This window comes from Syngnathus floridae, chromosome 1, assembly GCF_059516105.1.
Source record: "Syngnathus floridae isolate MCC-2025c chromosome 1, RoL_Sflo_1.0, whole genome shotgun sequence".
Lineage (NCBI taxonomy): Eukaryota > Metazoa > Chordata > Actinopteri > Syngnathiformes > Syngnathidae > Syngnathus > Syngnathus floridae.
Genome location: NC_142413.1, coordinates 12,916,900 through 12,940,117, shown reverse-complemented (window position 1 = coordinate 12,940,117; position 23,218 = coordinate 12,916,900). Strand labels below are relative to the sequence as shown.

The following is a 23,218-nucleotide window of genomic DNA, read 5'->3' as shown; positions in this document are numbered from 1 at the left end:
CAGGTCAGTTGTCGTCTTGCATAACCAAACATTAAAGCTTGGTTATCAATAAACATACAAACATGTTTTTTGTCACTTGATTAGATAGTTTTCTTTTTGCCTTACATAGTTTAAGCCATGCCAAAAAAAATTAGGAACACGGACAGAAAAACACATTAATGTTGTATGGACAGAATTCAAAGCCTTCCTTATGTTTCCAAAATCTTCTTCAGATATGGTGTTGTTTAATCTAGTCAGAAACAAATCTAGTAATTTACTTGACAGGCCCTAAACATTGAAATTGATATCACTAACCAGAATTGACAATTTATTTCTTTTCAATTTGGAACTTTGGTATTAATACTGCCTTATGGGACTGTTAGAAACCATCTATCTTTCCATTTTCCATAGCCCAGGATCTCAGGTGAACTGGAACCTATCCTAGCTGACTTCGAGCGAGAGCTGGGGTTCTGGTTGCCAATGCAGGGTACATCAAGCCAAATAACCAATCACACCTAAGGATTTTTTAAAGCAGAGTTGTCAAAACATCAGTCTAGGGGCCATTTACGATCTGCAGGATGATATTTTGCAACCACATCAAAGTTTAATGGTAGTACAGCCCCCAACATTTTTGCCATACTGTTGCCTTGGGCATTTTTTTTTTTGTCACTTATGGCCGACCATAGCTCAGGCTGATGACTTCCTTCGGAGATTTGGGCGAAGCGTAATTCTGAAGTTGTCACGTGCCCGTGCCATAGGGCATTCAGTGGGCAACTTCTCTCAGCCACGCCCCTTTCATCACCGTAATGACTATAACTTGCTCCCTCTTGATAATTTGTGTATTTAAAACCTGCCCGTGGTTTTCCCAGTCGGTGTCTACTGTTGCTGCCCGTCTTGCTCGTCCATTTCCCCTGGTCTCGTGTGGAGGCTCACGGTCAAAACCCGTTCCTTTATCTGTTCCTGATCCGAGTGGACTTCTGTTTCCTGCCCAATGTCCGTGATCCTCTGTCCCGCCTGTGTCTTTGTTCGCCTACCCCCCTTCCCTTCAATAAACCCTGGTCCAAGCTGCATTTGGTCGCCCTGCTCCACTCATTCCTGACAGTGACACCAAGTGGAAGCAAAATATATCCTGTCACTCAGTCCCAGTCATGCCTTTTTCAAAACCTGCTGTGTAGAGAAAAGTTGGTGATAAGAAAAGCCAGTTTCAAGAAAAACAGGAGGAAGACTGTGTTTTTTTTTTTTTTGCTGAGCACAGGATCACCCCGAAATGTCTTGAATGCACAAAGAAATTTGCAGTACTCAAGAATTTAGATGTAATTATTCAAATAAGGGGAGATGACCACCAATATTGCTTATGTTCTGTAGAGAGATTAATTCTCTGAGTTGTTAATAAAGATTGATAAGATTAGATTTTTTTGGGAATACTTGAACCCTTTTTTAGTGGAATACCTGATGCCGGGAAAAACATAGCGTGCTACCCACCCACCATGCCTTGTTGGAAATCCTCAGAATTAAATATTGGAATACACACGCGTGTTCATATAACTAACATCACATGAGCCATTGAGGCCTTCTGTGTGAAGTTGTAATATGTGATTTAATAATCTGAGAAAAATATCCAAGCCAATAATGAAGCAGTAATATGATGTCTGATTAAGGTGTCCAATTAGAGAGTAAATAGGACACGGTATGAATGCAGATTACTGCTTTTAAATTATTATAGCACATGCCCTCTTTTCAGTAGGTGATACAATATTCCCCTTTTTTTTTTACTACCCTTTGTCTCTCCTCGCAGACCCCCACTGTGCTGCAGAGACTGTGAATTGCTTTGTTAATTTGTTCATTTCCCAGTGCACCTCTATCCTGCAGACTTAACTTGTTATTAAGCACAGCACGACCATCAGATATGAGGAGCGGGCATTATGATGGGGCATTTAAGGAGAGCTAGAGGACAGGTTCAGATTGCATCTATAATCTTCAAGGATAGATGTGATGACACCACCGCCAGTCACTCATTTTATTGTTTAAGCCTCATTTGAGTCCTGCTTCTGTAAAACCTCAATGCCCTTTTGTGTCAGAAAAGCTCATTAGGGTTTGCTGTGGATCAATTAATTTCCCAATTGAAGGATGTGCTATTATATATTACATTGATTCAAATATGACCGGAGCCTGTGATGTGATGTTAAAAAAATAATAAATTAGTTACACATTTCACTGTGATCAAATAATTTTATTCGCTTTCCGGTCACTTCATTGGACAACTTACAGTATGCTAAGTGTATTATTGTTATTATTGCATTGTATTGTTATATTGAGTGGACCATTGTTGCCCAAGGCACTTGTTGATTTTATTTAAAGGACAAATGACCCACGGTAGCTTAAATTTTAACACCATTTATTTGCTAAATCTACTTTTCCTGCTTAATGACAATATAAAATGTTCACTTAAGGATTATTCCCAGAGGTCAAACTTGGTTCAGTCTCTAATTATATAAATTGCGTGTGTGTGTGTGTGTGTTTGTCATTTGTGTGCATGCATGTTTGCGCTGCCTGTTCACATTCATGTGTTTGTACAGTTTGAACAACGTGAAGTTTTATACAGTTGAATTGCCAAGAATATATTAATGACATAAACCTTATTCATCCTTATTTTATTGGCGTTTTTAACATTACAGTAACTCGACATGAGGAAAAATAATATTAATAGAAAAAAACAATAGGAAAAGATTTCTAAAATAAAAACATAAATCAAAATCATTGTAACCTTGTGACACGGTTTGGCTATATACACCATATGGTGTAAGTAGGCCTTGTCCTTCTCAAATTCCCAAGATTATGATTTGATATTCAAATTAAATACTCTTTGTAATTAACCACTTGGTTAACTAATAAAATGTAGCAGGGTCCAGAGGCACATGCCAACATTTGATGCATTAGTATCCAATTCCCTCCTACACATTTCTATGGAAACAAACTTAAAACATTCAATAACATATCATAGCTTGTGACTGTTTCCTCTTGTATATCTCTACAAAGCATCGATGCATGCTCACAGAAGACAATGAGAAAAATGTGATAGTTAAAAAAAAAAAAAGGTACAATCAACGTTGACGAATTTGTACTGACTCTTAATCTGTCACTCCAGTTGTAACACTTGCAACTGTCTTATGTATCTGTGGACACATTTGACAGCTCACTAGGTAGTAAACATTTTGCTTCTGCTCTGTTTGATGCTTCTTGTTTCATGTGCTGGTTAGATATTGGAAACCAATCCAGTGGTGTGATTGAAACACTGTGGGTTGTGGAAATTATTCGAATAAGCAATTCGCTTTGAGTTACTTATTCATGGCTACAGTAAGGCACACTTGAGTGTGTTGGAGGGTGAAGGAGACCAATTGTTATCTATAACTGTCTGTCAAACATGAATACATAAATATGTGTGCTTGCGTAAATTACTTCAAACCCAAGGGATACAAGGGGGTTGTTTTGTGTAGCTCCTAATGAAGTGTGGTGTGAGAGTAAAGGTGTAGACGTACCACTCAAACAAGGATGGCTCAAAACCTCAAAGCAATTATTCTACAGAGTACATTCATTACATTGTGGCAACTGTGTAGCAATAACAGCAGAGTGAACGTCACTGCGGGCTTGTTATTGTTTCGGTTCTTTACCTGTCATTTTAAATCATCATGGATGGACCGTCTATATCAGTGCTCCCCAACCACCAGGCTGCAAAAATTATGAAGATAACAGCTTCCACTTTTGGAGAAAAGTGTCACTTAATGTCTGAATATCAACAATTCAATAAATAGAATCAGTTATAAAAAAAAAAAAGCTAAAACTATTTTTGTTCCACTTAAACAGTCATAAAGTATCATCTCAATTTCCAATCCAGATTGAGGGTCTTTACCCATCTTGTGCATTGTAAACGTATTGAGTACTGCAGCAAAAATAACTGTTCAATCAAATGAGCAGACAAATGCTGGAATGTACGTGCTACAACTTTGACGGTTGATAGTTTGAGAAAATTGGAATTGTTTCTGAGCTCGTGGGTCCGTTTGTATGGTCTGTGTACACCACTGTACAAATATTTGAGATCACACGTACTCTGATTTTGCGTGCATGTGTGCCTGTGTGTGGGTGCACACGTATGTGTTTGTGTGTGTGTGGGGGGGGGGGGGGGGTCCTCACCCGCAGCTTCTTTCAGCCAGCTGCTTCATGCCTCATTGGGATTTATATTGATTGGTCCAGTTTCTCTGTTTTCACTCTTCTATTTTGGTCGACTGATGCTGCTCTAAGAAACTCACTGGCCTTTGCTAAAACTGCCCTAACTGCTACAGGAGCCTCAGCTAAAATTGCCTTTGAAAGGCTAGACAAGCTACAGTCACAAGAATTTGGATAAAAAAAGAAGCCTTTGGGGAAAAAAAAAAAACCTCTAGAAGGGCACAAACATACATTGCAATACAATCAATGAGTTCACATGGCAAGCATGTGTTTTCCATTGCTTCTGATTTACACTCTTTCAGAACAGTGTAAGATGTTTGAACATTACAAGTTGCTGTGTGTCTCTTTTTTGTATTGGTTTCTGATTGCCCAAGAGGATTGTAACATTGCACCTGTCCCTGCTTCAGTTAATCCTGTATGTCTGAAGCATGACTCATCTTTCAGCAAAGGGCCAGATTAGTTAGACAGCAAGTGGGAGCGAAACAGAGCGAGTGGGTGGCGGGTGTGATTGCAATGTAAAACAGTGAATTGTGGCAAAGTGTGACAAATGCAGTAGTTACTACCACCAACTCTCCAACACTGAGTTTTGCAAGTAGACGATTACTATACTTCGATGCTCATTTACTCCTTATACCGTAAATGTTTGCCACAACCAATACCACAGAATTGAATATCAGCAGTCACACTTAACCTGTCAGGGCAGTTGTGGGTAGTATGAAAAATAATTTACCATAAGAATGAATCAAGCCCCAAAACACATACAAACATGCACACACCCCAGGCTCTCAGTCAGTCTCAGAAAGAAATTTGTTTTATTAGCTTAGGAGTTCCCATCCGTCATTTCCCTTCACACTTGTTTTGCCCATTTGTCTCTCTCCTCCGTTACTGCGCTCTCTCCCTCTTGTGTGTGACTTTTATCTCTGCCTGCATTCCCTCCCTGCACCAGCATCCCTCTGAAGTTGTGGCTTTGCTGGAGGCTGACACAGCCACGCAATTGAACTCAGCTGAGCAATTGCTTTTACTGTCCATGCTAAACTATACCCTAGATTAAATGACTGATGCTTGAATGCCCATATTGATTATTTCTTTTCACCTGTTTCTTTTCACACGTGTTACGTGTGATCTCATAAGATTATCTTTCACCAAGATCTAAAATAGCTAGCGCTAAATTGCAAATTCACTAAGAAATTGTGTGCACTGTTGCCACAAGTGATGGAGTCTGCAGTACTTAAAACTGATTTGAAACTTTAGCAATAACATTAGTCATGTTTACTTTGTTTCATATTTTACACGTATCTAAAGAAATTACATTTTTATTATCTATGAAATAAGTAAAAACAATTTCAAGCAGCAAAATAAGCAAGCTCAATATATTCTTAGATAATTAATTGTTCAACTGGATGGCGATGCACTTTAAGTTTGCGTCTGCCTTGTCTGACAAATTCATATAAAAGCAAATACATCCATAAGAAAAATATTGCATGTCTTTGTGATATGAATATTGCATAGGCCATATTGCAGTCCTACTTTCTAATTCATTGATTACATTTGGCATCTAGGGAAAATTGTCCCCCCCCCCCCCCTCCCCACACACACACACACAAAATACACTGTAGATACAAAAAGCTGGACATCGCGCATGAATGCCTGCAATTGTTTAGATGTGGCCCTGAGTTCTTTTGTGACCTCCTGGATGACTCACCAAAGTGCTCTTGCGGTATTTTTTGTAACCTTTTTTCTCCATTTGTGGATAATGGCTGTCACCTGGTTTTGGTGGAGTACTAAGAACCTTTAGGAATGGCGATGAACCCCTTTCCAGGGTCATAGAGTAGTTCATTTAGAATTGGTTTACTTTTCATCTGTTCATGAATTTTCTACATTTTGGCCAACTTCATTTTGTCAGACAGATTCTTTTAAAGTGATTAAACTGGTTTGGAGGTAATCGGGCTCGGATGTCGTAAATGAAAGTGAACTAATCGTTCCAAAAAATTTGATTAGCCACAGGTAATTCATTATTTAACAATTAGGCTTTGTACTTTTCTACAAAGGTCCAGGTGGCTTTGAATATTTTTCCACCTCAACAAATAAAATAACAATTAGAAGACTCCATGTTATGATTACTTGGGTTGCATTTGTCTTTTATTAAAATTTGTTTGACGATCTTAAACATTGCAGTGGGAAGAGCATGCAAAAAAAGGAATTTTAGAAGAGCCAAATACATTTTCACCGGACCCATACATGTTCTGTAAGGTATCAAAAGGTAGCAGGAATTGTGACTGTGGGGATTGAGAAAATAAATACACTTCAGCCTCCTCCTCTGCATTTGTGTCCAGTTACACACATTCCATTATCCATGATGCATGATGCTCTGCATGATTCACCGACATCAGTGGCCAGCTTTGGCTGGAGGATATCTTCATAATATGTACGTGACGTGCCTGTGCTCTCAACGTGAAAACTATAGGAGCAGTTATTTCGACAAATACATTGGTTCCGTACTGTACTCGTACGTCATACGGACCTATTACGAATAGAAGCATCGCTCTCTCTTTGAGTTGTAGTCTGACTTCAGTCACATCCTTATGTGACGTGTTTGTTCTCTCAACGTGAAAAATATAGGAGCAGTTATTTTGACTAATACATCGGTTCCTGACTGTGCTTCATATGGCCCTATTACGAATAGAAGCATCGCTCTCTTTTTGAGTTGTAGTCTGACTTCAGTCATATCCTTCAAGTCAATCTCAGGGGGTAAGTGACAGCACGGAACCCCCTCAGTGCACTGCCGTCCTATTACCTGTGGCAGTCATCTCACTGTCACGCTGATCAATGATTCATGTGCAGGAGGACCTTGGCCTGTTAGCTTCCTGCGCTGCTGCTCTCAGCTCGCTGGCTCCGCTGTGCTGCTGGCGCTTCAGGAAATAACGACTGGACTTTCTCTGAGTATTTCTCCAACCGTTAGTCACATTTTAGGAGGAATTCTGAGAAGATGGACACAGAAGGAGGCATGGATAGACAGCCAGGGAGAAAAAGAGTACAAGCAAAGGTTCATGTAGAGCTCAAGCTGCACACATAATTGCCTGCATGCTGTTGAACAAGTGTGTGTGTGTGGACGAGTGTGGCTTATACAGTGGGTACATTGGGGGCAAAATCTTTATTTCCTGGTAAATAAATAAAAAGTAATTGCAAGATACTTATACAGCCCTTATATATTATTTTTTCTACATCATACGTTTCTCACAATGTTTTAAAAATGGAATTGTTGTGTGTGGGTTTTTCCAATTATCTCCTAACATATATAGCTCAAGGTTAATTTATTTGTTTGAATTTGTATTTTTATTTTATTTTCTTATTATTTTATTTATACAATATCTATTTATGTATTCAATCTGTTGAGTCCGGCAAAGCAGATGGCTGGAAATACTACAGTTGTAAATACTACAGCCCCACTGGCTGTTTCTACGGGGAATAAACATAATCAGTAGTGAGATTAAGATTTGTAGCCAAACCAGAATATTCTCTTGGGTAATAGAAATCCACAACATGTTTCAATGTAAATTCAACCCAGAATCTAAAGAGGCATTGCTTTGAAGCAACATGTTATCCTTGACAACCACATTTCATACAAAATAAAAATATCATACTTGTCAAAGATGTAACTTTTGGTTATTTGTATGGTATGTCATTGGCTCCTCCGTATATTTTTCCTAATCTTCAGGCAGTTATTATTTTTCAACAGGTGAACAACATTAGTGGGTGGGTGTCAATACGGGTCCATAACTGATTTAGAAACTTAATGTTGCACTGTGTGCAATGTGTGGTTTAGTAATTTCTGTGCATGGAGGTGTCAAGCTTTTGTTGTTGGAATATGAGAAACACTGAATTTCAATTAAGTTAGTTTTGTCAAAACCAAACACAAAGCAAAAAAACTAAATTATGCCAGGAAGCTGCTTAGATTATACTACTTTTCGGTTATACTTGAAGTGGTGACCTATGGGACTGATGTTGCTACGAATGTCCCTCATGATTTTATTGTCTTCCCAAAATAAACTGAGATTTGCAATTGCCTATGGCCTCGTGAGCTTCAATAGTAATTAAATAATACCAAACAAAAATGCACTAATCAGATTTGTATGAAACATGGGGAATTGAAGGGTCTGATTTACTAAGGTATTGTCATTGGTATGTTTGATGTTTTTCTTTGGCATTGTTACAGATCACATAATAAATGAATATAGTATATTATCTGTATCTTTACAGAACAAAAAGAGTCATGCATAATGCTGTTAGGGATTTTCACATTGGTGCTTAAACTTGCTAAAGTGGGTAGCCTGCGCAGACACTCTACACAACTATCCTCTCATCATCATGCCTTCTCGTCACAGCTCTGCGACTTTCAATGGTAAGTGTAGTAAGCTAAAGGTCAACAACTATGAAACAAAGAGTGAGCAATACAAAAAAGGAGATACTGATGAGCAGAAATGACAAATATTCCAAGAAGAGTTTTTTAGCATGTTTTGCTGAAGAGGCGAGGACAAGAGAAACAAGAAACAAGAAAACCATTTCAGATTCACAAAAACAAAACAAAAAAAACCAGAAACACAAAATACAGGAGCTTAATGGCGGAAATCCTGACTGATGAAGGCTGAGTTATTCCAGTTGGAACACTGATTTCTGAAACTATTGTTCTGGAAAAAAATACTTTTGTATTTGAAAACTGTATTTCATAATAAATCGTTTGTTGAATTTGCTCAATTTTATTTTTTCAAGTGGTAGCACACATTTAGGTTAGCTATTTTTTTTTTCGAATAATGTTATCTAGGTCTTACCGCTGCCACGTTCTGGAGTTCTGGCGGTGCGAGGTCGGCCAGTTGATTTTCTTTTCAATGCTGATCCGCTGGCTCAGAAGTTAGTAACCCATAACAAGATCGTGTTTCAAGCAGGTACGGGATCATGTCCAACTGAAACAAAAATAAATAACATTATTCAAAAACGAAATTAAATGAAACAAAACAAAACAAAATGGCATTATATGTATGTTAAAACGAACCAAGACAAAACAAAATAGCATTATAAGTGCTTTTCAAAAATAAATAAAAACATTTTTGTTTCTTTAATTTATTTGCATTTTATTAAACCTACAAAGTGTCGGATCATTTTGCCAGACCCTGTATAAGCCAGGTGCATTACATTTCCTCCAATGTCATTATAGCTTAATTTTCACCCGTTTTGTAATGTCAAAATCCCACAAGAGTTGAGAGAGAGAAAAAAATAGGCTCATTTTGCGTAAATGGCTCGAAGCCACGCGGCACGTTCACCTTAGAGTTCACAGGTGCAGGGATGTGTGGAGCTTGAATTTTTTCACCGTGCCGGCGTCACTTTCCTCCAGGTATTCCGGTTTCCTTCCACATCCCAAAAACATGCATGGTAGGCCGATTGAGCATTCCAAGTTGCCAAGAGGTCTGAGTGTGAATGTTTGTCTATGTGTGCCCTGTGATTGGCCTACCGCACAAAAACAGCCGGGATAGGCCCCTTGCACACCGCAGCAAGCCCGGCATCAAAGCGAAGAAGCTAATCAACCCATTACGCATCAACGCATGCACTCTCTTCTTTCTTTTAAACTAAATAAAGTTTATGACCAGCAAAATGAGTGGGGTTGCTGGACCAAGTTACTGTCAGCCTCTGATGAGACCAGACATGAACACGCACGTTTTCTGAACATCAATATGGTGACAGACTGAACATGGATGGATGGATGTCTGTCGCCATATTGATGTTCAGAGAACGTGCGTGTCCATGTCTGGTCTCATCAGAGGCTGACAGTTCAATTAGTGTGAACTGAATGTCACATTTACAAGGGTCATCAATATGGCGACAGACATCATGGCCCTTGTAATCATCAGTGTTTTGCTTTGAAGAACTCGTACTGTGCGTCAGTCGAGAACTAAACCATTATTGGCTCAAGCTACTCAGAAGTTGCTTACATATTGTTTCATGATCCCCGTGAGAAGTTTTACCATTCCACCAAAAAATCCTAAATTATTTTTAGATATTTTCAATTATTATGGTTGATGATCAAGAGCACAGGTCAGTTGCAAGCAGGTCCCCTTGGAAGTCCAGCCATGCCTGCGTGAAACAGTAGCTAAACCTGAACCCTGATTTTACACGCTTCGATTCCACGTGACTTTCTGTCTAACGCAGATTGGTCATGGATTTTTTTCGTCGTGAATTCATGTTCATGTAGTTCATCTTTTGGTATGAGCTTTTTCAGTTGTGTTGGTCATCATGTGTCATTTGTTTTTTGGGGGGCAGCCATTTTTTTTTAGGGTTAGCGAGCTTGTGTAGAGCATATGGGTGCCCCCAATCAACAGAAGTAAGATAGACAGTGAAGATGTTTGAAGTCTTCACAAGTTCTTTGATCTGCAATGCTTGAAGACAGCCTCTGACTGCCACCGTTGCAGTTACTTTGTGATTAGACTGCTTTTGTTTGATGTAGTGAAGGTGTCACAGAAGAAAACTTGGCAGTGATTTATTTCATTTATTACTTCTTGCTTCAGTGAAGTAATGCTCCCTTTAAAGATATGTTTCAAGTAAAAATGAAAGCAACCTAGGACTGCAACTTTGCATACATGGGACATTAAGATTTGTTTGAGCCCTGTGAATATTTTATGGAACGTTTTATTGACAGTCTTGCAAGACAATTAATTTCCTTAATGGGCAGGTGTTGGTTGTTTCTATTTAACAGTGTGTTGGATTGTTTTCCCAGTAAATAGTTTGATGAGCGAGAAGGGGAAATCCACTATCCTCCCATACCCTTTGTTGTTCAAAAGGCCCATATGGATTGTGAATCAGCAGCGGCTTCATTAGTCATGCACAAAAGACTGTGTTAGCACTTTAATATCAGCCCTGGGCTCAAGTTCTGAAGATCTTCTGTAATTGCCCACCTCTGCCACAATCTATGTAAAAGTGTGCTGGGGTTATGTGTGCGTGTGTGTGTGTCTGTGTTTATATTCATTTGCCTGTGTCCTGTGTGCTGCCATGATGGACACTAATAAGCACATAAAATAAATGATAGGCCAGATATGGACATTAGAAGAGAGTCAGACATGCCCACATACACACTCTGAATTCTAATCTCTTCTATTTTCTCTCTCCCTGTGGCGCTCATTGCATGTGTGTGTTTGTGTGTAGCGGTCCACCTGTTAGGTCTGACCTGGCATCTGCAGCATGGCGAGAGCCAGCTGTATGAGAATGGTGTGAGCTCAGCAGACCATCAACAGGAAGACCGCAAAACTCGACCTACCAGTTCTATCCACCTGCTGGATACACTCAACCCTGAGAACACACAAGCCAGTGACAGAGGTGAGCTTAAAAAAACATTGTAATGACAGATATATCATGCACTCAGCAATGTTAAAACAATAAATGCAAAGTCAACTTTATTTATTTAGATTTCAATCACAGAAATGTCTCAAAGGGCTTCCCATGGCCAGAGTAGACAATTATTCTTGACATCCCCTGATCTTATCTCCCATGTGGGCAAGGAAAAACTAGAAAAAAAAAAAAATACTATGAATAAAATGAGAAACTGTGAGAAAGGACAGCTTATGGGGGGGATCCAAACTTCCAGGACTGTTGGGCTGCAATGGATGCTGAGTGGGCAATATTGAGCACACAATATAATATGAAACAATATGAAATAAGGTAGTGTAGATATCCATAATTAAATGAAGAGCTGCAGGAAGACACCCTTGGTCATCATGGCAGCGGCTGCAAGGAGATGGTCCAACACATTTCTTGTTCTCATTAGTTGATGTAGAAATCAGACTGCAACTTTCAGTTTTTTTCGGGGAGGAGGGTGCAATAGACAGAAAAGAAAGCAAAGAATCTAGAGAACAAAAACAATTTAAAAGAAAACAAAACAGCATCCAGATATTTTTGCATAGTTAAGATTGGCAATTAGAAAACTAAGAGATGCTGATTTGAGCAGCTGATTTGTGTCCAGACATACCTCCTTTTCTTGCTGCCCCTCATTTTCTTCACTTTTCCTTATTTGCATTGTCGCTGAGCTCCTGCGGGACGAGTCTTCCTGCAGTCGGTTTAAGTGTGTATAGTGTGTAAATGTGAAACGTTTTTGCACTATAGCCATTTTTTTTTCCTGGCTGTAAGTATAAAGAAGTTAAAAAATAATGTGCACTCTAGTAAGTATGAAGTCTATTTTGAAATTGTCTTCTAATTTGGGATCATAATCACACGCATGCGCACGTGCACGCACGGACGCACACACACACACTCACACACACAATATTGAAATTGTTTTAGTGGCAGATTAAATGCTGTGGCAATATTATGTTTTCTACCTATACAGTACCTGCACTGGTTTCTTTATACATAATGTTTCTCCTTCTACATATCAAACAAAATACATTTGAACAGTGGCTTGGCTTGCATACACAATATGCAATGTTTGGCGCATGTTCCGATAATAGCCTTCACCCCATAAATTAGTTTTGAATTTATTAGTCATTTAAAGGAAAGGCAAGATACTAATTGGCTAATCATGTTCCCTCTTAGCAGCTACGTGACTTGAATGGACTCTCGCCACTCACTTCTCAACTAGCCAGAGGAATTACTAACACCAATTTAACCCCATGATACGGTACATTAATTGTGAGTGTTGCAGGTCATGATGTCAGGCAGGACACAACAACCTTCATGGTTGGCTGATGGACATTACATAGTTGTCAGTGCTCGTGTTCAGCACTTAGAAAAAGAGAGAGCGAGAGAAGGTTTAAGCTAAACTGCAACCCACTGCATTTTAGGCAACCTGGGACATGCCTAAAGCATCTGCTCTTGATGAATCCTCACATTCCGAGGATTAACGCTCAAATCGGGAGTTAAATCCTAGATAATAGAGCACATGGGGGTCATTGAATTTACTTCTGACTATTGCATCACAATCCGTTCTTTCAACATCTATTGATTTACTAGGCGCTGGGTAAAAACTGTGACGTAGAAATGGGCAAAGTTAAAATTGAGGATTGAGATTAATTCACTACCCTTAGAGGTATTCCCTACACGCAGGATGGCCAGAGAGATTAGAGATTGGGCTGTAATCCAGTGCGTCAGATTATCACACTCATCCTGCTGTACCCATCACCTCTCACACCCAGAAACCTCACAATCCCCTAGATTACACCACAAGGCTTGGTGAGAGCAGGCTGCAGGGAACCAAAAGGATAAATACATGACACCAGAGGGAGAAGAGCAAGAGAAGGGATGTGCGGAAGACATGAACAATTAAATGGGTAGCTATTTCCTTGAAGGATGGTGAGGGTACATTTTCACAAAAGTGATGAATCTCAACCATTACTCACATTAAAATAAATGCTTTTACTATTTGTTTGCAAATTTGGCCATAAATTGTCACATTTGATAATAGTCATTTGTGAATGTATTTACTAAAATACAGCATAGTAAGCAGGAGGATATTATTAATGGAAAACAATTTATTTTCATTTTGTAATAATTTATTCACATTGAGCGATTGATTAAACAAGTGTGGCACATTGATTTAGTGCACAGTTTGTTCATTTTTATTGGCTAAGGCTCATTCACAGAGTTTCTATTGGAAATTAGAAATCCATAAATGTTGCCTTTAATGGTTTCAAAAGTGCTATTTTATTGCGTAATCATAACCCTTACATATTGGACAGTTGTCTGTTAGGCAAAGACATCAATTAAAATATGTGTATCAATTTAAAAGTGAACATCTTAATTTCTCTAGCCTTGCTGTTACAATATATAATCAAGGTGGTTTGCACAGCACAAATACATTTCAATGCATTGGCTTAATGCAAACATTGAAAGCCGTATGAGCAAGAGAAGACTCTTTGATTGCTTCATTATTTCTGCAGTAGGATCCTGTAATTGACATGTTGTGTCATTCATGTGTATACACTGTGCCTTTTATGGTCTGTGCATGGTCTCACCTGCAGTTTTCCAATATATATGCAGTCATTTACAAGTAAAAGTGTTTCTAATTAGCACTATGTTAATTGCCACTCACCCCACGATAATCAAATTGATGAGTGTTTGTGAGTGCAAATGCCTTATTATTGCTTAATCTGACATGCCGACTGAGAAATATGCTGAGTGCTGCAGAGAGCATTACCCTACATGTTCTGAAAATAACATTTCTGCATTAATAAAGTACGTCAGGGTTTGAGAATACCATTTGACACAGTAGGAAGCATCGGATAGATTTATTATATAAATTGATGCAAACTGACATTCACTGGGTGCATATTGCCTCATTATCAAGTGAAGATTGTGGGTCTTGAGGAATGGCACTTGAGCCTAAGCCATGGTAGCATTTATAGCTGAAACGGGAGTCATGCCAAAACCTTTTCACTCTCACTTGAGGTTGGAAATGGAGTGTGGACTGCTAGAATGTGACAGAGGGCTCTTAAAAGGTGCATCAATATTCTGTGCTGAAAGAAAGTTAAGGAAAGTGAGCAGTGTGTAAGAATATGTGTTTATCTTGTGGAGCGAGAGAGAGAGAGAGAGAGAGAGAGAGAGAGAGAGAGAGAGAGAGAGAGAGAGAGAGAGAGAGAGAGAGAGAGAGAGAGAGAGAGAGAGAGAGAGAGAGAGAGAGAGAGAGAGAGAGAGAGAGAGAGAGAGAGAGAGAGAGAGAGAGAGAGAGAGAGAGAGAGAGAGAGAGAGAGAGAGAGAGCTTATACACTAGTCCATGTTACACTGGTCTCATTGATTTTCTCACGCTGGGATACATTCTCAGGATGCGAGTGCAACACCCCTCCACACGCACACACACAGTCAGAAGCACGCTTACCCATACAATACACAATAATCATTTAGTGAACTCAGGCCTCAAGTTGAAAGAGCTTTAGAGTAGCAACATGCCGATTTGCTAGTCATCTGGCATTCAAATCACTCTGCCAAATGTAATGTATTAATCAATTCAAACAGTGTGCACGGTACTTGTGGAACAGCTTTGTGGTACCTGAACTCCACCTTTTTATCCCAAAATATATTATAGGTTGAAATACACTATATGTTTTTTAAATGTTGCGTTGACAGTATGTTATTGTTTGGATTCATGAGGGAAAAAAGAAAAATAACTTACTGACACGAGATGCTTGGTCACATTACTCACATCTACGGTACATGTGAAAGACTGACAGATTACATTGGGTGGTGCTAAATATTACGGTACACCTCTATATTTAGAGAGAAATACTCACAAATAAATTGTGCAATTCTTAAATATGTTTTAAGTCTCCAATTCACCCCTGTCTTTTTTGATTGAGTAAAACACCTAGGAGCAATTTCTCCATAGTGAGAGAAGGTCCTGCTTGAATAGCAGGCAGGATGGATTCGGTGTAGTGTGGATTATTAAAAATTTCATACACTCTTACCCAAAATAGCTGTTAATTAATAGGCGAAAACCTCAGTGTGGGGGCAGTACAGTGGACGCCCGCTCTTTACCTGTGAATAGAGAAAATCTGCATATAATTGCAGCACAGTAAAAAGCATTGGACAAACAAAAAATCCTCAACGAATGTTGATAAAATGTCAGTGTGCATAAGAAGTTTAAACATATTTAGAAATATTGAAAATAAAGTCCACCAAAAATTACAAATATGCAAAACTGCAGGTGTGAAAACGCAAGTATGCTGTATTTTATAAATGACCAGTATTGTTTTGTCCCAGTATGTCTGTGTGGAAAAGGACATTTTGCCTGATTTGAACAGAAAGTGAGTTTTAACAGGGTCTGGGACTGGACAAAGGACATTTTGTCTGAGTTTTACCAGGGTCTGGGACTGCAACCAGCTGTGAACCCCTGATTTAAAGTGACCTCTGGACTTTTGCAAATTATTTTCACATTTGATATTGTTTTTCTTTTTTCTTAAATCAAAAGCACCCACTGTTTGTCGAGGTAGGAATAATCTAATCTTTAATTCATGGTAATTATTCATTAAAATACGTAATATACTATTTGTTTTCTAGAACACCAACATTTTACACTTAGTCCAATGTTGGAAAAAGTGCACAAATGGAAATCTCACAGGGTCCTGGGATAAGTAAGTTTATAGACAGGCAGACCTGTCACTCACAAACGTAGCCTGAGGCTTTGATGATGGACGGTGAGAATGCGTAAGAGTAATGGAGAGCCTGAAGGCCAAGAGCATTATCTTCTCCTGACTCTGACTGACACTCATTAGGCTGCAGAGTGGAGAGAGGTGGCTGAAAGCTTATTAAGCCACCTGCTCGAAAAGACCTCAGTCGAATCGAAGTAATTATACAGACCTTGCCCATTGTGATATTATTATTCAACCTGCAGCAATTTTGCTTGCTTTTGGGACATGTTGTCTGCACTCACGTGTGTGATTGACATCAACTCTCGAATATGGATTAACACACATACAGTTTCAGTCCCTCCAGACATGTCCCGTTATCCTAGACATCGGCTGCACTGGTACTCCACTTGCTTCATTAGAATCTCAGGGCTAATAATATTCATGCCAAAGACATTTTAGTTCTTTTGAAAAATGATCATGTAAAGTGTAATTGTTTTACCTGAATTACCCCTAGGCAAGAAAAAATAATTAGACCTTGTGCTCCAAGTCCTAAAGTAGCTCAGTCATTAGCTGGTCAGGTGCACACACCACAATGAAGATGGCAGATCTTGGGCTTTATTTATAGCAAATGGTTCTCGTGACACAATTCAGATTTTTGTGCTCCCAAATGGCACATTTCAGATATGGGTCATCGCAACGTAAAGAGAGATGGAGACAGAGAGACAAAAAAAAAAAAGTATGAAATCAGATATGCTCCAATCGGGATTTCGGTTGTTACAAATGTAGCCAACAAACGTTATGTAGTATCTGCCAATGCAATCACATTGTAAAATGCACAAATGGTTTAATTGGCCGAAACAGCGTCATTATGTTGTTGGTATCATATGCAAACATGCCCATGAAGCATTTTGGTTTTAACCAAACACTAATTTCTCATAAATTTCTCCCACAGCACAACACTCATACTCTGGTGCGGAACAAAACAACCAGTTCAAGACCGCCTACAACAGGTGGTCTCATTGCAGCACCATCCTACCTCAGCCAGTGTTATACCGGAAGGAGTTCAATGCAGGGAACTTTATGAATTGATTCAGAGTATACAGAGCCAGCTGATAATAAGGTTTTAGTTGGGTAGGAGGCGGGGAGTCAGGTTTGAACTCAACCTGATTATCTTTAAAGCATTGATTGACAGCAACAATTACAAAGACCTAGATGTGTCAGAGTAACCATTCAGTATGTCTGTTTTCTGCTTGACCTACACATTGTCTCCTTGCTCCCTTGCTTCCAGGAGAAAAAGTGTATGCTGGTTTTTTTCAGCTGAAAAAGTGTATGCTGTTTTTTTTCAGCTGAGAAAGATTCAAGAAGGCTTTTTCTTCTTTCTTGCATCAGCAGCAGTAAGCTGACACTGCCAGCTTCTCTTTTTGACGTGCTACTTTCTTCTTGGCTCATTCCCCCGCCCATCTTTTTCTTCCTCCTCCTACAAATCTTCCTCTCCACCCCACTCAATACCCATACTTGCAGATGCCCTGAGCTCTGGTGTCTGTCCTCATATTGCATCATGCGAGAAGAGCTTCAGTACAGTAATTAGCATCAGAAGGACCCGGTTGCTCATCTCCCTGCCAGTCAGCCGGCCTGCCGTGCTACATGCGCTCATATCTGCCTGCCTGTGTTGTGCCAACTGACATGCCGGATTCATGTCCTATTCATCTAGAGTTGAATAAAAGGCTGCTTTCCTCGGGACATCCATCCCTCTGCTGGCCTTCATTTTTGTAGTGAGGCACAGGAGTGAGGATTAGCATTAAAGGGAATAGACTGAGGAGGTATACTCAGCAGGAATGCATAAAAGCAAGCTTTAGTTCTGCCAAGCTGCTTACATCCTTCGACTATAATTGGAGAGCATTCTGTATGTTTTTCTCTCTGTCCAATCACATTGCAACCAGAGGACCCTGAGCATTTGGGCAGGGATTGTTTTGCATGGACACTCAAATTGCCTTGTTTTTAAATTAACTTTGTGTGGTAGACCTTAGAGGTTGTTAAAATAAAATAAATTTTCCAGTTGAATTCCTTTCCCCCAGTGATTTTTTAAATTGCTTTATTTGGGAATCAAGAAGTTCAATATGTCTTTTCTTTCTATTTGTTGTCAGCACAGTTCACAGTAGGGCTCTGTTGTTGTTTTTTAACTCACATATAACACAATACAATTCCAAAGATATGTAGACATGCGTTCGGAATTTATTAAAACAAATAAACATCCTAAAGGCAATGTTTGGCAGAACATGCCGTAAATAGGAAAGGACCATACTAGAAAGCCCACCCCTGACAATGCTGCTTTGTGCAGCCACATGCATCACACATGCTATAATCCACCACTTGGTGAGAGCGCACGTTCCAACCGATGGTGGGCAAAGACTTGGTCACCAATTATTTGCAGGAAAGACAGAGAAATACAACTATTCAATCACATGCCCATCGGCCATTACTCTGCGGGAATTGCTCCCAAGTCAGCCATTTCTACCATGACACTACTGGCCAAAGCCTGAGAAGCCATCCAACCGACAAGAAATTTCAGAAAGTCGATACCCTGCTTTTTAATGGTAGGCCATGACATCACCTCATTAAGAATGATCAGCTCTTGCCCATAAGATATCTTGTGAGATCAGTGTCATTACAGTCTCACCATTTTAAAAGCCTGACATAAGTAATAAGTGAACAGTGGCATCACTGTGCTGTCTTGCTGACTGTCTTTTGATGGCACAAGATATATGACAGCTGGCCTGTGGTTGTGCATGATGTTGCCATAATGGCGTGGTAAAGCTGCGGCCATTACAGACAGAGAGCGCACAGCCTCATCCATGAATCTGCCCCTAACTGTTCATCTGCCTTTGTGGCCGTAACTATCGGCAGGCTCCCTTCTGTCACCATATTTCCTCCACCTTCTTTTAGAGGCACAGATATATCTCTCCATAAAGGCAGACACAAAGAGGGCTGAAGAGGTTCACCTGCTTCTCCAACACAAAAGACTGAGGCCTGGTGGTTGATAAAGGCTTATGGAGAGGCAAGGAGCTAATGATCAAAGGACTTTTGGTGATGCCTATTCTCTTTATACACAAAGACACACACTCAAGACGTTATCTCCCTGCCATGATTCGATTTGGGATTGCATGCATATCTTTTTTTCCGCTCTACCTCTAACTTTACTATTTTTTGTGCACACTATATTTATTGTCAAAAGATGCTAAAATATCACGAGTTACTGTCTCTGTAGATAGTGCTCAGACAAAAGACTTCCTTTTAAAGGAGTTCAATGCAGGTCCTTTCCAAAATACTGCCAACGTAGAGTCTGTTGAAAAGCAGTATTTTTCCAGCGATGAGTCATTCCTGATGTCTCTTCAGTCTCACTTCATTAGTAGAGCTGTTGATCCCAATGATGTTTAAGGACACAGAGCTGGTATTTAATTTGGCTTTCGATTGTGAAGAGAGCCTCTTGTTATCCTTGATAAATCTACACTATATGACCTTAAGACCAACTATTCGTATTTTCAATCAACAGAAAAGTGGGTGCGCGGACGTGCCATTGACCGTGGCGAGGTTGACATTGGAACTCAACAGAATCAGGCCATCCCACCAGGAGTCTTTTGGAGGTTTCATATGACTGTGCACCATCCAACCCACATCAAGTTTAATCTCTCGCTCTCCCATAACGCACTGCTGGGAGTCTATGGGCGCAGGAATATACCACCGACACACACACAGGTAAGGCACCACCATCAGCTTTATTGGCCAAGTTTGTGCATGCCATACTCATTTATAGGACTCCACTCAAAAGTCAACTTTTTGCGTCCAAATGCATAATTTCCATCTTGGAAACAAGAAGCCGAAAGCTCACAAAACTGTAGGTTTTGTTTCCACTGCTTTTGTTTGGAAAAAAATTACTTTCCTCATTTTTTCCCTCTTTCATACAGGGAAAAGCAATGCATCTGTTTAAGCTGCCAGTGTGCCAGTTTTCAGTCAATCTCTAAATTGAACAGAGTAATTCTTCATCTGCAGTGTGGTTTTAAAGCTGCCCGCCCAGAGCGATATCAGGTCACAAGAAAAATAGAACGTCACATACGAGTTGTTAATTCCATACTCATTTATAGGACCGCATTTGAGCATCAGTTGTGCCAATGACACAATATGAAGAGACACACACAATAAAATCAGTGCAGTTCAGCATGAAGAGTGGCAATCGCTACTATTTTACTTAACATCTATTTTACTTACTGTATATGTACTATATTGGGCAGCATGTATGATGCTTTGCAAACATCTTGGACCACTATATAGAGCATGGACTGCCACCACTGCTCAAACTTGAATAAAGGTCCTAGTTGAATGCTGTATATAATAGATATTTGTTCTTTAGGTAGCTTTGACGTTTTTGACCCTGGGAAATTTAGGACAGCACTGCAATCTCAAAACTGAGTTAAAAGTAAAGGAATCCAAAGTGTTAGTGAAAAAGGAAACAAACCTACTACTGAATCACAGAAAAGCAATCAACCGCTGCGATATTTCAACGGAAGCAGCACTTTTTAAAGTAGCTGAAAGCATCCGTGAATTGTATCTTAACAAAAAATAACTTGTAAGAGGTCCAAGTCACCTTGTAGAATATGTGTAAAGGTGAAACATCTGACAACTACTGTACTTTGAAAATACCGTACTTTCCACATGATTAGGTGCACTTAAAAACGTATAATTTACTCAAAAAACCACAGTGCGCCTTATAATGCAGAGTGCCTTATATATGGATCAATTGATTAATTTGTTGATCCATACTGGTTGTACACAGTGCTCTGCCAAAATGTTTCAGTATGTTTTAGTACGACTCGTAAATTACAAGGTCGCATCGCTTCCCAGCATTACGGCAACCATGCTCAGGGGGCGTCACTGAATAGCTGTTGTACCTGCGAGGCCATTTCATTTCAAAATAGACTGTTCCATTAATGTTTTCTAGTACGTTTACGGATCAATATGCAAAAGAATGATAAATAAGCAGCACCAATGTGCTAAATCGGTCTTTAGTCGGTTCCGATCACTTTTATGGGAGAGAGTTTGAGAAATGCAATTGTTTACCGAGGGCTCATTGGTTATTGTCTAGTGGATGCGTACCGCAACCCTAGTCAACCTCGGTTTGAAGCCGTATAGCTTCTATTTTATGCGCCTTTTAATCTGGTGCACCCTATATATGAAATAATTTCTAAAATAAAAAATTCAATGAGGGTGCGTCATATAATTCAGTGTGCCTTATGGTGCGAAAAATACAGTATTCAAAAGAGTGAGTGGTTAGAATGTTAATATTTCATGTAATTATATTTAATTAATTCATTTGGCCTCAGTTGTATTGCTGAAGGTCTGCATTTTGGCTAAAAAGCATAGTTAGCCCGGTGAACCTTGCACACTGATATCTGAAAGTCAAGCTGGAAGGAGCCACAGGGTCACACTTCCACTGCACCCATACAAAGACTTTCTGATTACCTACATCTTATTTTTATTCCTTCCCCATGCCGGCAAGACTATTTTAAATGTCATGCTTTGCGGGTGAAACTTTACATATGTCATGCAATTTCTTGAGTGCATACATTCTTCTTTTGTGGATGCAGTTAGTAACTATCGTTTGTTTGTTTCTTTTTGTTCAGTTTGACTTTGTGAAACTGCTGGATGGGAAGGCACTGCCCAGGTCTTTGAGTGATCCTGTTTCAGCTGGCAAATCACCTAAAGGTCTGCTGTTGAGCGGCCTCCAAGAAACGCGTTTTATTGAGTACATGGACCCTGGCACCTGGCATCTGGCTCTCTACAACGATGGCCGAAACCTTGAGCAAGTCTTACTTCACAGCACTCCCATAGGTGAGAAGAACACTTGCATAGTCACAGGTGGCAATATTTTGCTTAGTTGAGTCACAATGCGCTTCAACTATATAATTACTAGTCTCAGAGCTCACCATTGCCTTGTCCTCTCTCAGTGTTCATCTGCTTATATATATATAGACATGTTGAAGTGTCAAGTCATTTACTTTCGGAGAGAACTTTCCATGTTTTTCAAGTCAAGTGAACTTGTTGTGGAAAGAGACAGCCATTTGAAAGAGAATGATAAGGACTGCTTGTAGTAATTTTCTAAACCTGGTGCAGCTCTGATTGCTATGACAAGCGTGGATCCCGGCGTCATTTGGAGTCTGAATAATGCAGGACTACATGGTTGAATACTGACAAGTGGATAATTACCAGTGGCCGTTTTCATTTGGGGTTCCATTAAATGAAGGTTCTGGAACAGTCCAAACTTCGAGAGGTTGTCAGTATGGGGAAAAAAATATTTTTCATTTCTGAGAGAACAAGTACTTGTAACATAAAACGCATTTCAGAATAAAACTACAAGTGTATGGGCCACAACCCACTTATGACACCAACATAGAAGGAAAAATTGCAATGTTTTTATTGAGTACTGAGAGTGGGAGCAGTTGATAAGTAAAATAAATTAATCACTTCAAATGTGGCCATGGTTGGAATAATGTTGGCCTCCATTGTATTTAAATATAAAAAAACTTAATTAACTTTATTTAATTTCAATTAAAGGATGACTATAATCTGCAGGCATTTTTACACATAGGGCAATGGTGCAAAATGTTAACTGCTTTCCAGTGACGCCAGGTCTTGTCACACCGAAGGGTAACACACTCTAATAAACTGTGAACTGTCCACAAATATTAGTTGAAACTAAACAAACATTTTGCAAGCCCAGTGTTAATTGCGTCGAGAATTAAGTTGGACTTCTCTGGGCTGTAAGGCAAGGTATTTGTTTCAAACATTGCAAAGTGCATTCTGGTCAGAGGAATCAATACAATATGTGAGGTAGTTCCAACTGCTACCTTCAGCATGTCGAGACTGCA

General features: G+C 39.5%; 1 protein-coding gene across 2 annotated transcripts in view; it reads left to right on the top strand.

Annotated features, from left to right (window-relative positions):
- The window catches only part of tenm1 (teneurin transmembrane protein 1), a 181,258-nt gene that overhangs the window by 76,199 nt on the left and 81,841 nt on the right, over positions 1–23,218 (top strand). For both annotated transcript variants that reach the window (XM_088371193.1, XM_088371183.1), the window contains 3 exons: positions 11,389–11,559; positions 19,849–20,051; positions 21,974–22,181. In XM_088371193.1, coding sequence (XP_088227319.1) covers positions 11,389–11,559; positions 19,849–20,051; positions 21,974–22,181 — 582 coding nt within the window. The remainder of the gene's footprint in view (positions 1–11,388; positions 11,560–19,848; positions 20,052–21,973; positions 22,182–23,218) is intronic.